The sequence below is a fragment of the Protopterus annectens genome, chromosome 3.part1 (assembly GCF_019279795.1).
Source record: "Protopterus annectens isolate FY-2018-M chromosome 3.part1, PAN1.0, whole genome shotgun sequence".
Taxonomy (NCBI): domain Eukaryota; kingdom Metazoa; phylum Chordata; order Ceratodontiformes; family Protopteridae; genus Protopterus; species Protopterus annectens.
This window is the reverse complement of record NC_056732.1, coordinates 1,328,053,068-1,328,066,201: the sequence shown is the minus strand read 5'-3', so window position 1 is coordinate 1,328,066,201 and position 13,134 is coordinate 1,328,053,068. Positions and strand designations below refer to the sequence as shown.

Here is a 13,134-nt window from a genome sequence, read left to right as displayed (position 1 = left end):
CAAGCTATTACATACATAGGAGCAGAGCTAAACACAAGAAAAATGATTGTAAAATTGCCTCAGAAAAGAGTTTCTTTTATTTGAAAACAGGTGTCACTTCTCCTTAGGAGCAAAAGAATTCAAGTCAAATATGTTCTTCAAGCTCTGGGGTCCATGGCAGCAGCCAGTCTTCTAGTTCCCTTAGCAAGCTTTCACATGAGAATCCTTCAGTGGCTTCTTTTCACACAATGGTCCTTCCAGGAATTATCCATGTCTCACATAATGCTAATTATGGAATCTTGCAAAAGACACCTTTCTTGGTGGATGGTCTCTCCACTAGTTACTCAGGGAAGACCTTTCATGGAACCCCATCTGGTCACCACAGTGACCACGGATGCTTCACTGATAGGGTGTGTGTGTGTGGGGGGGCATTATCAAGGGAAGACAGTCCAAGGCACTTGGCAACCTCCCGGGTACCACTTGCACATCAACGTCCTGGAGATGAGAGCGGTGCTCCTAGCACTGCAAGCTCTTCAAGACTCTCTCCCTGCTGGGACTATTGCAATACAGACGGACAATATGTCAGTGGTTTGGTACATCAACAAACAGGGCAGAACCAGGTCTTACTCCTTGTGCTGAAAGGCCCTCAGACTGTGTTAATGGGCGATTTCCTCCCAACATTTTCTGACAGCAACGCATATCCCTGGGACATCCAATGTAATAGAGGACAGGCTCAGCAGGGCTGTCCTCATGCCTCATGAGTGGTCTCTGAAACAGGAAATTGTGGATTTCATTTTCCACAAATGGGGCCAGCCTTGCTGCAATCTCTTTGCCTCTCCCCTCAACAACAAATGCAGCAGCTACTTCTCCCTTGTTCCTTCTCCAGGTCAGACACCCAGGGACAATCTAGTCCACGACTGGCCTCAGGGACTCCTTTATGCATTTTCCCTAATTTCAAAAGTCATTCAGAAAGCAAAATCATTGGGTTGCAAAATGATCCTCATTGCCCTCTATTGGCCTTGACAAATCTGGTTTCCATTCCTTCACTTCCACCTTCTAGCCCAGCCTTGGATTCTGGACCCAGTACTGGACCTCTTGATTCATCTATCAGGTGGGCTACACCAATCCCTCCAATCTCTCAAGCTCGCAGCCTGGTTACTCCACTTCCAATCCTAGCCAGGCTCCCCAATATTTTCCCAGCAGTGCATGATATTATTGTTTCCTCCCATAAGACAAATACAAGGAAAGTCTATGCTAGCAAATGGAAAAGATTCTCTTACTGGGCAGAATCCAGGAATTTAGATCCTTTTACAGCTCCTGTACACGAGACTTTGGATTTCTTAGCAGAACTGTTTCATTCTGGTGCAGCGGCTGCTACCATCAGAGTACAACTAGCTGCCATTTCAAATTTTCACGTTGGGGTTTCTGACTCCAGATTAATGTCTCACAAACTCTGTAAGGCTTTCATGAGAGGTACATCTCTACTTAGACCCCCAGTGAAAGAGTCCCTTCCACTTTGGGATCTCAATTTGGTTCTGGCTTCCTTGATACTGCCACCGTTTGAACCAGCAGCATCATTTTCCTTGAAATTTCTTTCTTGGAAAACTCTCTTCTTAGTTGCTATTACTTCTGCCAGACGTGTTTCAGAACTTCATGCACTATGTGTTCGCCCTCCATACCTAGTTTTTCACAAAAACAGAGTTTCTCTAAGAACCAACCCATCTTTTCTACCTAAAGTTTGTTCAGAACACAATTTGAATCAATCCATTGAACTTCCTGTCTTTTTCCCTAATCATTCCAACAAGGCAGAATACAGATTACACCAATTGGATGTGCATGGACAACTGCATTTCTGTCTCCATAGAACTAAAGAAATGAGAAAATCAGATCAGTTGTTCCTTTCATTTGCTAACAACAAGCAAGATCTTCCAGTTTCTAAAGTAACATTGTCAAAATGGTTATCGGACACCATAGTCCATACCTACCACTTGCGACAAAAAGATCTTCCAACAAAACCCAAAGGTCATTCAACCAGGTCAGTAGCTACTTCAGTAGCATTTCAATTTAGATTGCCCATAGATTCAATTTGTGCAGCAGCTACTTGGGCAGATCCTCATACATTCATTTCTCATTACAAAGTAGATGTGGTCTCCCGGGGCAGAGCTTCCTTTGGTTCCACTGTTCTGAAGAGTCTCTTCCAATGAGCCACCCAGGATTGAGGTGCTAGGGATGCTGTACCATCCAGCAAGAACGAAGGCGAGATTGGACAACTTAACATAAAGAAATTATGTACCTACCATAACGGTCCATGTTAGTTGTCCTTCATCTCGCCTTCCTTCTTGCATCCCTCCCTGCTTCCCCCTTCCTCGAGTATTGAGAGGAGTTTCTCAGTGGTTTCACTGGCTAATTTGTTTTGTTATTAGTTGCTTCTCTACCAAACCATGACAGTTAACTGTATATCCAGGTTTATTAATGGATTATCTCCTATAATTATGTCTAGTGTGAGCTATCTCAAGCAAGATCTGGCTAGCTGGCACTGGGCATTCTGGGATAAGGGTTAGCCTCGAGTTAGTAAAGAGCTCTCGAGCTATAGTAAATGGCCGAGTTGGAGCCGAGAATCGGCTCCGAACCCATCCAGCAAGAAGGAAGGCAAGATGAAGGACAACTAACATGGAACGTTATGGTAGGTACATAACTTCTTTTTCCTGTGTTTCTGGTACTAGAAGCACAGTTTTATAAGCTATTGATAATGCACACTGAAATGGTGTAACGGAATAATCTTGATTTAAAACTGTGAAAAGGGAAAATTTATATTATGGCACTATATTCCCAGGGAGAGTTTGTGTGTGCGTATGTGTGTGTGTGTGTGTTTTGTGTTGCTTTTAGTAGCAGCATCTGCCAAGCAACATAAATGTATAGTTTTGCAAGTTTCTAAACCTGGTTATTTTTCTAGTGCACAGGTACAGACAGAGTCAAAGATTAGACACATCGCTAGCAGCAAAGAAGATAAAGTAGCAGTGGATGTTGGAAACAATAGGTATGTCCACCTAAGTCTAAATGTTACTGCCTATAAAGTGATAAAATTGATGTAAGAAGAGTACTGTGTTTTTGAATGTGTAATGGCAGCATTGAGTATAACTGCAAAGTGTTTTTTTTTAAATAGTAGATTACATTTGAGAATATAACTTCAAGAATTGTTTGCGCTTGCAAAGTTTCTAATATCATTTCATATCATTTTTGTTCTTTCACAAAATTATCTTTATGGAGCATTCTTCTTAGGCCTCTACTGGAAGAGAGTCCTGCATGATCCAGTCAGATTTTTCTGGTAACCAAATGGAAATAAGTGAATAAATTGGTGAATAAATGGATAGAAAATAAAGTTCTTTTCACCTATTTCATGATTTTACTATTGCTTTATTTTTAGCAATATGTGAATGAAATTTGAATTTCTGACAAACACTAATTCAGCCTTTCATTTTTCTCATCATTCTGAGTGGCGCTTGTTTGCTGTTACAGTTATGAATATTCAAATTACATTTACTTTACAACATGTTCAGTGTTTGCTTTCATTTATTATGCATACAGTGTACTGTGTGAGGAGGGTTAAAATTATAGTACTTAATTGGACTTAAACAGTAGAGAAAATAGTGCCTTACCTTTCAAACTACAGACAGCCTTTAAAAATGAAGGTATGTCAGATAAGACTAGGGCTAGCAGGACTTAGGCAGGTGAGCATCTGAAATTTTCTCACACTACTGCCCCCTCCCCTTTACTGCTAGTGAGCTGCAGCGAAGCTTTCTTTTCAGGTCTCTCTTGCCTTGCTAACTGCTGACATCAGAAAAATAGCTGTAGGCCAATTCTGACATTTTTTCACTGACTTTGACCAATAAAAGATTTGAGTTCTTGCTACATTGTATCTCAGATGATACCAATGTGTCTATGCTTTGACTCTGTATCTGTGCACTAGAAAAATAACCAGGTTACTTTCTGAGTGTAACTCAACCCTGTCCAGTATGTTCATTTCTTCACATTTTTTGTCTATTTCCTGTCTTGCCCCTATGCATCCCAGTTTTGAGGAGTTTGTCTTGACAGTTATAGGTTGTTCTGATTTTTGAGAATGTTTGTTAATATTTCTTATGCAGTAGTTCAAGTAGCATTTTTTAACAAACAGTAAAAACAAACAATCTTTTTCTGTTATTTCCTTGTTTATCTCTCTTACTTTTTCTGGTTGTGTATGTCATCATTACCATTTCCTTATTTTTATGGAACTTCAGAGTATTTTTGCCATTTCCCTATGGCTAGCGAAGGTGTAAATGTAGGAAAAAGATCTCACCCCAAGGTAGATACATACTTTGCACCTTTTGTTTAGGTGAGAAACATTTTGAAGAAGGCTAAAAGATTCATGCTTATTTTATATATAGTTATAATAAAAGAAAGGAGAAATATATTTTTGCTGGAAAAGTATAAACCAGACTCATCCTCCATTTGCTCGGAGTTATTGCAGAATGGCACAAAATACACTGAACCAACCGATATTGCCAACATCCTGGCAGACAGGTTCAGTGCAAACTTCACCCCCCTCACCCCCAAAAGAGCCCTAACCATACCAGAAGAATGTAGAGCCCCTGAAATCACAGACACTCAGGTTAAAGTAGCCCTCTCCAAAGCCAAAAACCGCATCAATGGGACCAGACGGTGTCCCAGGCTTTGTCCTACACAAGCTCAAAGACGAACTAACCCCTCGCCTAAACACACTGTTCAAACTCAGCCTCTCCACAGGCTACGTGCCCTTAGAGTGGTGCACAGCAACGGTTATTCCGCTCCACAAAGGTGGAGCCACAACAGACCCCGGGAACTATCGCTCTATAAGCCTGACTAGCTTGGTCTCAAGGCTATGGAGCGCATCATCATGGAACTCATTAACAGAGACATTGGGAACCTCCAAACACTGGACCCTACCCAGTTCAGCTTTGTTAAGGGCAGATCATGCCTCCTAAACCTGGTGGACTTCTTTGAGACAGTTACCAAGGCTATAGGTGAGGGAAAGATGGTACACACAGCCTACCTAGACCTCGCAAAGGCCTTTGATACCATTCCCCTTTCTGGTATTATAGACAAGCTCACCAGCCTGAACATAAACCCCTATGTCACAAGATGGGTTGCCAGTTGGCTCACAGACTGAACCCACATGGTGAGAGTTGTGGGAGCTAGGTCTGACTCTAAACCGGTTACAAGTGGCGTTCCCCAGGGCTCAGTCCTTGGACCCCTCCTGTTTGGCATATACTTCTCAGAGGTACAGTCAAGCACAGGAGGACTATGGCCGACCAAGTTCACAGACGACTGCAAACTAGGGGCTATAACTGACTCACCGGCTGACGCAGACATCCTCCAAAAGGGTCTCACTGAGATGGATGTCTGGTGTCAAAATCATGGCCTCAAGCTAAATGCCAAAAAGTGCATAGTTATTCCCTTTGGAAATAACAAAGTACCCACAAACTACCACATAGGTGGTAGTCCCCTAAATACAGAAAATGTAATAAGGGATCTGGGGACCCAAGCAGATGGTAATCTCTCCTTTGATAATCACATTGCCATAGTGGTTAGAAAACCTTTCTATGTGGCCGACCTAATCACAAAAGGGTTTGCATCCAGATCAAAAGGGGTCATTGTGCCCCTCTTCTTATCACTCATCAGACCCATCATAGAGTACAACGCCCCATTTGGGATGTACCTTACAAGACACTTGCAACAGCTGGAAAGACCACAGAAGTACCTCACCAAGAGGATCACTGGCCTCAAACAGATACCCTATGCAGCTCGACTAAAGAAACTCTAGCTGTACTCGGTTGCATACCACCTGCTCAGAGGTGATCTCTGCCTGACATACAAGGCCATGTCCAACCCAGAATTGATGGACATGCTCCACCTAAAGAAAACCTTATCCCATCGAGCCACACGCTCTAGGGATCTAAACCTCACCACAACAATAAATAGGATGTGCTGGAAGGATATATTCCTGTCCCAGAGACTTCCCATGCTTTGGAACAAGATTCCAATCTACCTTAGGCAGAGCTCCTCACTAGCACTCTTCAAGAGAAACCTTGACGAGTGGATGGGAAACAGAAAGTTTACCCTGGGGATCACTTTAATAGTTCTGCTGGACAGAGGCACAGGGAACTAATCTAAGGAGGCGGCAAAAGCCCAGACATTCTGGCTAGGCTTATAAATGCCTTCGGGCAGATAGCCTAGTACCTACATATGAACCTATGAACTTATCTCTGTTTCAAGACTGACCCTTCTTTACTTGAGTTCTGAGCCCAAGGCTGAGAAGTCAAATGACAAGATAAGCATAAGGGAAAAGGCCATGATAGAAAATGTAAGCTTAACAGATCTGATGGATTTGAACATCCATCCATCCATAAAGCTTATGGACTTCTGTCCTAGTCCTAACTCTAAAAAAACAGGACTGAAGAATCCTGTTCTATTTCATCCTCTTTGGGGGGGGGGGGGGAGTTGTAAGCTTCTTGTCAGAACTGTGACTGACATTCTGTTGTCCTCTCCATCAGAAGTTGAGATAAGAAAGATCTTTATTCCCTCCACTCTTGATGTGCCAGTTCTTTAAGATCCCATGAAAGCACTTTTGTTGAAATTGCCTTTCAGAAAATTTTAAAGACATAAAGTTCATATTGTTATGATGTTACAAATCCCGATGGACAAACAAAGGCCATTCCTTCTTACTAGACTTTTCAGCTCCTACTTTCTTATTGAGGCTTATACCAGTTCTGGTCCCTGTGAGGCTATTTTTGATCCACAGGCAGTGATATTGATGTATTTGCCTCTGGCCTCTGCTGCAGTGCCCACTTTCAGACCAGCAGAAATTAGAGTCAGGGATTTTGGCATAGATTTTGACATTGATTGTGTTGTTGTTGATACTGTCATCTTCAAGTAAGTCTTTGGCCCTATGAGTCTACAACATTGGTGTCTGTCTCAACCCTGATCCTCTTAAAGTCGCTGCTGATGCCAGCAGGGCTGACCTTTCTGACAGTGAGGTTTGATGCTCCCTGTACCAGGTTTGAATTTGACGAGAGCTTAGCTAGCTGGGTCAGTGTCAATCCCTTCGATCTTTTCTTCATCCTTTTTCATTTTGGGTTTATTTTGTTGTCTCAAGGCTTGGCATCAGTCTTGACCATAATACAAGTGTGCAAACTATGATGTATTTGCCACCCTTTGTCACTGTACAGATTGTAGCCCCTGCCTGAACTGTCACTTTTTCGAGGCTATTGGTTTACTACCCTTTTCCTGATCAGGACAGAATGATTGGGTGTGGGGTGTGGGGGGGGGCTACAGCTGCATTTGTGTCTGCGGCTGTACAGTATTCTTAATCATCCTCTAACCTCTCCTCATAGGTGCTGAGAGAAGTGCAAGTATAATAAAAAGCACTTGGAATTCCCTCAGCAGTTCCCCATACCCTACCTTGATGAGAGTAAAAGTGATAATTCCCTATCATCCCTCTCAAGTGACCCAAGTTTAAGGAGATATTAAAACCAAAACCAAAAGGGAGATTACCTGATGATCCCATTATCTCTCTACATCACATCCTACAGCAGACCTCCCAACATTCTTTGAGCCTTCCACCCTTCTCCAGTTGACAAGACTAACTGTCTGGGGAAGGACAGCATGGGAGAATCCTGATGTTGTGGTATCTTTAGCAAAGTGGCCATTCAGGACATTCCAGCCTTCCAAAGACTGGACATGATATGTTGAAATTTGAAAGTTGATTCCATAGTTGCAGCATCATCCCCTAAAAAGGCTACATCTGCACAGAATTCTGCAGCACATCCCTCCATCAAGGAGACTGAATCAGTAGATTGGTTCAGTCTTTTGCAGAGTTTCTATTTTACCTTGAAGATGGAGAGCTTTCTTTTCCCTTATAGTGTGTTTCCAGGAAGAACTGTCTGATTTGATGACACAGTTACTAGAAGCATTGCCTGATGGCCTCAGATGATAACCTTGTCATTTGCCAATATTGCTATGCACTTACTGCATAATTCTGCCAATGGTGCAGTGAAATCAGGAGACACCAGCATAGCTGTCTGGCACTGTGCTTGGCTGTGTCTTATGGATATACTAACATGAACTATCATCATGCTTATTTTAGCAAGTGGGCACTTTTTGGAATCACAGTGAAGGATGAAAAAGAAGGCAAGCCCCTAATGGCTATTGTTGTTAGGTGTAATACCACCAAAACTAATTTGAGTACACAATAGAGCCCACAACAACTGTGTTCCTGCTATGATCAGCAGCCAAAGATCAGTAAAGGCTTGGGGGAGAAATTGCCTTGGCCATTATTTATTTTTATTTTACATTTGTTGACTGGGATAGTCCGACTGGATATATGTCCATTTTCAGCGGAGGCCCAGGGAGAAAAGCTCCAGTATAACAAAATAAACATCACAAAAAGTAAGACAAAATATGAATAGTACAACCCTCATGATGGTGTTAGAAAGATTCACAATGTAATTATTGCTTGAAAACTAATAGGTTACAACACATTTATGAAAATAGAAATGCATATTTAGTACTGTAGAAAACTAATAGGTTGCAACACATTTATGAATATTTAGTACTGAAAATACATAGAACTAAATAAGTAGTCAATCAGGGTTGGAACACGGACAAAGCCCGTGTGTCAAAAAGTACTGTTTGAGACTTTTTTGAATTGATGTAGAAAGGGTTCAAGAGTAAGATTAGCTGGGAGTGAATTCCAAGTTTTACCAATGAAACTGGCAAACAGGGAGTCTCTGGCTGGGTTGTTAGCCTTGTGTGTTTGGACCAACAGTTTGTTGGATGAGCGTAGTGGCCTGGAATTACTATAGGAATATAGGCCCATCTTATCAAAGTCTGTAGCCACACTAAGCCTGCTCAAACAGACAATCTGTCCCCTAAAGAATTTGAGCCCAACAATCAATAAGGCAGTTATTTTCAATCAAAACAACCTACTAATGTGAACTGACCTGCCTGGGTAATCAGATAGGTTTTCCTCCTGATTGTTTTTTTCAATCACAGGACTCCTGAGGATCTGTAGGTCCCAGCTCTATTCACCCTCGCTCTGCTCGGGCTCACTCCACTGCTCTACCCCACCCCGATTCCCATCCACCCCACTTCAATTACACTTATACCCATATACCACACCCATCAGTTACCACACCCACCTCCCATAAACCAGTCCAACCTAGCAGAGCCAACCACCCAGTTAGCCTTCTAATTACACTTCTACAAACCACATCACTGAACCTTGTGACACCCTACCCACCCTTCCACTCTACCTACTACACCACTTATCACCTTAATATACTCATATTACCCCACCAACTCTACACACCCTCCCCAAGAATAAAAACAGTAATGACTTCACCATCAAAAAAACTCAAATCTACAACTCCTACTATATTCTGTATCCATCTGTACCCTAGTACTACTATCATCCATTACCAGCTATCAAGTCCAACTTCAACAAAACCCAGTCATTCCAAAACAATCTACATCCATTAACTATACACCCACATATGCCTACACTCACCTAGCACCATACCTCTTCCAAACTACCCCTGTTCAATATGTCTCATACAAACTACTCTCAACATGTAGACAATCCCACACTACATTAACACACACAATTATCAGTAAACGTAGTAGACTCTAACTATACCTCAAGACAAAACTCATATGTTGTGGTGACATACACCCTAACCCAGGCCCACTCACTCCTGGCCCCAGTATGAATAATGCCTTGCTCCACAGGGAAAAAACTCACTCCTCATTATTAATCTTATTGTAATGAGTATCCTGAACAAAGTCCATGACCTCCATGCTCTACTAACCTTGTATAATCTAGAAATTGTCATTCTGACTGAGACCTGGCTAAAACCGGATATCCACGATAATGAAATTACAGCACCAGGGTATAACATAATTTAGAAAGACAGAATAGGAAAAAGGGGTGGGGGAGTAGCCATACTATACAAAAGTCACCTCATCCTAGAACAACTCAACATCTCAACCACTGACCTCAAAAACGTCGAACTCACCCTTGCCAAATTAAAATTAAACCCCCACAAATACATCAACATCATAGTCTGCTATCTCTCACCAGGCAACAATATTACCATCATGGAAAACCTACTAGAATGGATATCCAACTCCCTACCCCAAGAAAGCATCCTACTAGGTGACGTCAGTATAGATTGGCTCAACTACTCCAAACAAAACCAACTTTCCCACATTAACCTACATGGATTAACCCAAATTATTACATCCCCCACTAGAATTGACAAAAGAACCAAACCTCAGTCCATACTGGACTGGATACTTGTATCCCATCCTTCCCTCATATCCCTTGCTGGATGTCTACCTTGACAGCCTCAGCGATCACCATCCAACATTTCTACTAAGATTTAAAACACCCCTAATAATCCAGGTAGCAGTATGGGAAATTAGAAATAAAAAACGATTTAACATTAACTTTAACAGGGACCTGAATAGCTGTAACTGGACCCCCTGGAAAAAGTTATCACTCAATAAAGCAGTCCAATACTTTAATACACCCTTCATAAATATACTTAACCACCATATCCCCCCAAAACCACCAGAATTAAAACTAAATATGCCCACTGGCTAACTAAAAATACAAAAGCATTCCTCAAAAATAGGAACAAATCCTGGACATAATTTCATAAGAGTTAAACTCAAACAGACAAACAAACAAACAAAACTACCTTGAACTACGAAACAAGGCCAAAAAACTCATTAAAGCAGATAAAATCTTCTGCTACCAAAAACATTCAAAATAAACATGCTAATAACCCACAAAAATTCTGGGCCGCAATCAACTCTCTCTCTTACTACCAGGGAAAACTTCCACCCCCTGACCAAAAACAGAAAATAACCATGACAATATCCCCACACTATTCAATAAGTTCTTTACAGAAACTATCCAAGCCCTTGCAAATAACCAGACCTGCCCTAATAACCCCACTCCAACAAAAACATCTCCTCTACCTGAAACAAAAGATAATAGCACCCACTTTAACTTTCATTCCATATCAATCAAGACCATTCAAAAACTTCTCCAAAAACTCAAACCGACCACACAAGCCACTGACAACCTACCAACTAAATATCTACAACTAGCCACAGAAGCTATAGCCTACCCTGTCACTATCCTAATTAACAGATCCATCTCAGAATGTACAGTACCCCGCTTATGGAAAATATCCCATATAATACCACTACACAAAGGAGGTAACTCTTTCAAACTCAATAACTATCGGCCTATACTATCCCCCTTATCAAAAATACTTGAGAGGGTAATCCACACACAATTGATGCAATATCTTCTAGAAAATAAACTACTATCTACACAGCAACATGGCTTTAGACACTTACATAGTTCTACCACTGCCCTTACTTCATTCACTAACACCATAAATAACCACAGAAATAATGGATTAATCATATCTGCTACATTCTTAGATTTATCCAAAACTTTTGATATGGTCAACTATATGAAACTCCTTCACTCACTCTCCGCCTTAAACCTCAGTTCATCTTCTATCTCTTGGTTTAAGAGCTATGTATCCGGTAGGCAGGAAGCAGTAAAGTGGCAAAACCAAATATTCTCCTTGTTGCCTATTTCCCTCAGGGTCCTTCAAGGCTCCATCTTGGGTCCTTTACTATTCACACTGTTCACCAACCAACTCCCATCCACCACACCCAAAGCCTCTATAGTGCAACATGCAGATGACACCACTATTATATGTGCAGCCCCCACACTAGATCACCTCCTCTCCCAAACACAAAAATGCTTCTCTCTAGCCGAAACTTGGTTCAGCAACCAACAGCTCATTCTTAACCCATCCAAAACTAAATTACTCAACTTTAGCTCCCACAGATTCCCTTCCCCCCACTGACAGCTTTACTATCACCTCCAACAACAATACCACTATTACCCCTACCAATCACACCAAGATGCTAGGCGTGGGAATAGACAACCACCTTAGATTTGATCTACACATTGCAAAAGCTATAAAGAAAGTTCACAAAAAACTCTGTCTACTCTGTCGAAACAAACACTATTTCTCAAACCATTCAAAAATAACAATAGCAAGGACGCACCTACTATCTACGTTACTCTATGCTTCCCCTGTGCTCACTAACCTTTGCAAAACTGATCTAAACAAACTCGAACCATGCTACAATAAGATAGCAAGATTTGCTACGGGCTCATCCTATAGAACTCATCAATGTGAGTGTCTCATCAAACTTAACTGGTTAGAGTTCCCAATAATACTTCAAAGCAAACAGCTCTCATTAGCACACAAAATATTACACCACTCAGACAAAATCTCAGCTCTGCAACATCTAATTCACCCCCACACCACTACTAGAACCTTAAGATCTAGCATCCAAAATCACCTACAGGTCACCAAATTTAACAGTGAGGCAGGAAAATATGTCTACAACCACTATATCTCTAAACTCTGGAACCCCCTTCCTGCCCACTTAACATCCAAGAACTCCATCACTCAGTTTAAGAAACTCCTTAAGACTCACTTCATGAACAACAGGCTATGCTCCTGTCTCACCCCTGGACACCCTAGTATACAGCTAATCTCTCTGCACCACACTGAAATATGTTACCTTCTCAGTCTACCCATAATCCTAATATTACTTCAGGATAGGAAATATTTTCCCACATGTTAAGATAGCATTACTAACTGCTCATCCTTCTTGTGAAGTAGCTACTGTAATGAATTCTGTGTATTGCTCCTTATAATTATGAAGGTGTTTCCACTGTTTTACCTATTGCTCTCATAATTACTCAGAGTGTATACAACGTGTCACTTAGTTTCACAATGTTAGTCTGCCTGTAATGAATGTTACAAGCAATGGCTTTTAATGTTAAAAATGAATGTAATTGGAGCTTTTCTCCCCGGGTCTCAGCTGAAAATGGACCTGTATCCAGTTGGACACTCCCAGTTAACAAATGTAAAATAAAATAAAATAAATAAAATACATGTTTTTAAGTGCATGATAACTTTCATAACAGTTCCCAGAAGCAGGGATATTGTGATTGTTCTGCAGATGGGCAGCAGA

At 41.4% G+C, this 13,134-nt stretch overlaps 1 protein-coding gene across 1 annotated transcript in view; it reads left to right on the top strand.

Moving 5' to 3' along the window:
- Positions 1-13,134, top strand: part of LOC122798437 (centrosomal protein of 290 kDa-like) — a 681,821-nt gene that overhangs the window by 287,558 nt on the left and 381,129 nt on the right. Inside the window, exon 3 of the mRNA XM_044067364.1 lies at positions 2,933-3,016. Within this exon, the coding sequence (XP_043923299.1) occupies positions 2,933-3,016 (84 nt within the window). The remainder of the gene's footprint in view (positions 1-2,932; positions 3,017-13,134) is intronic.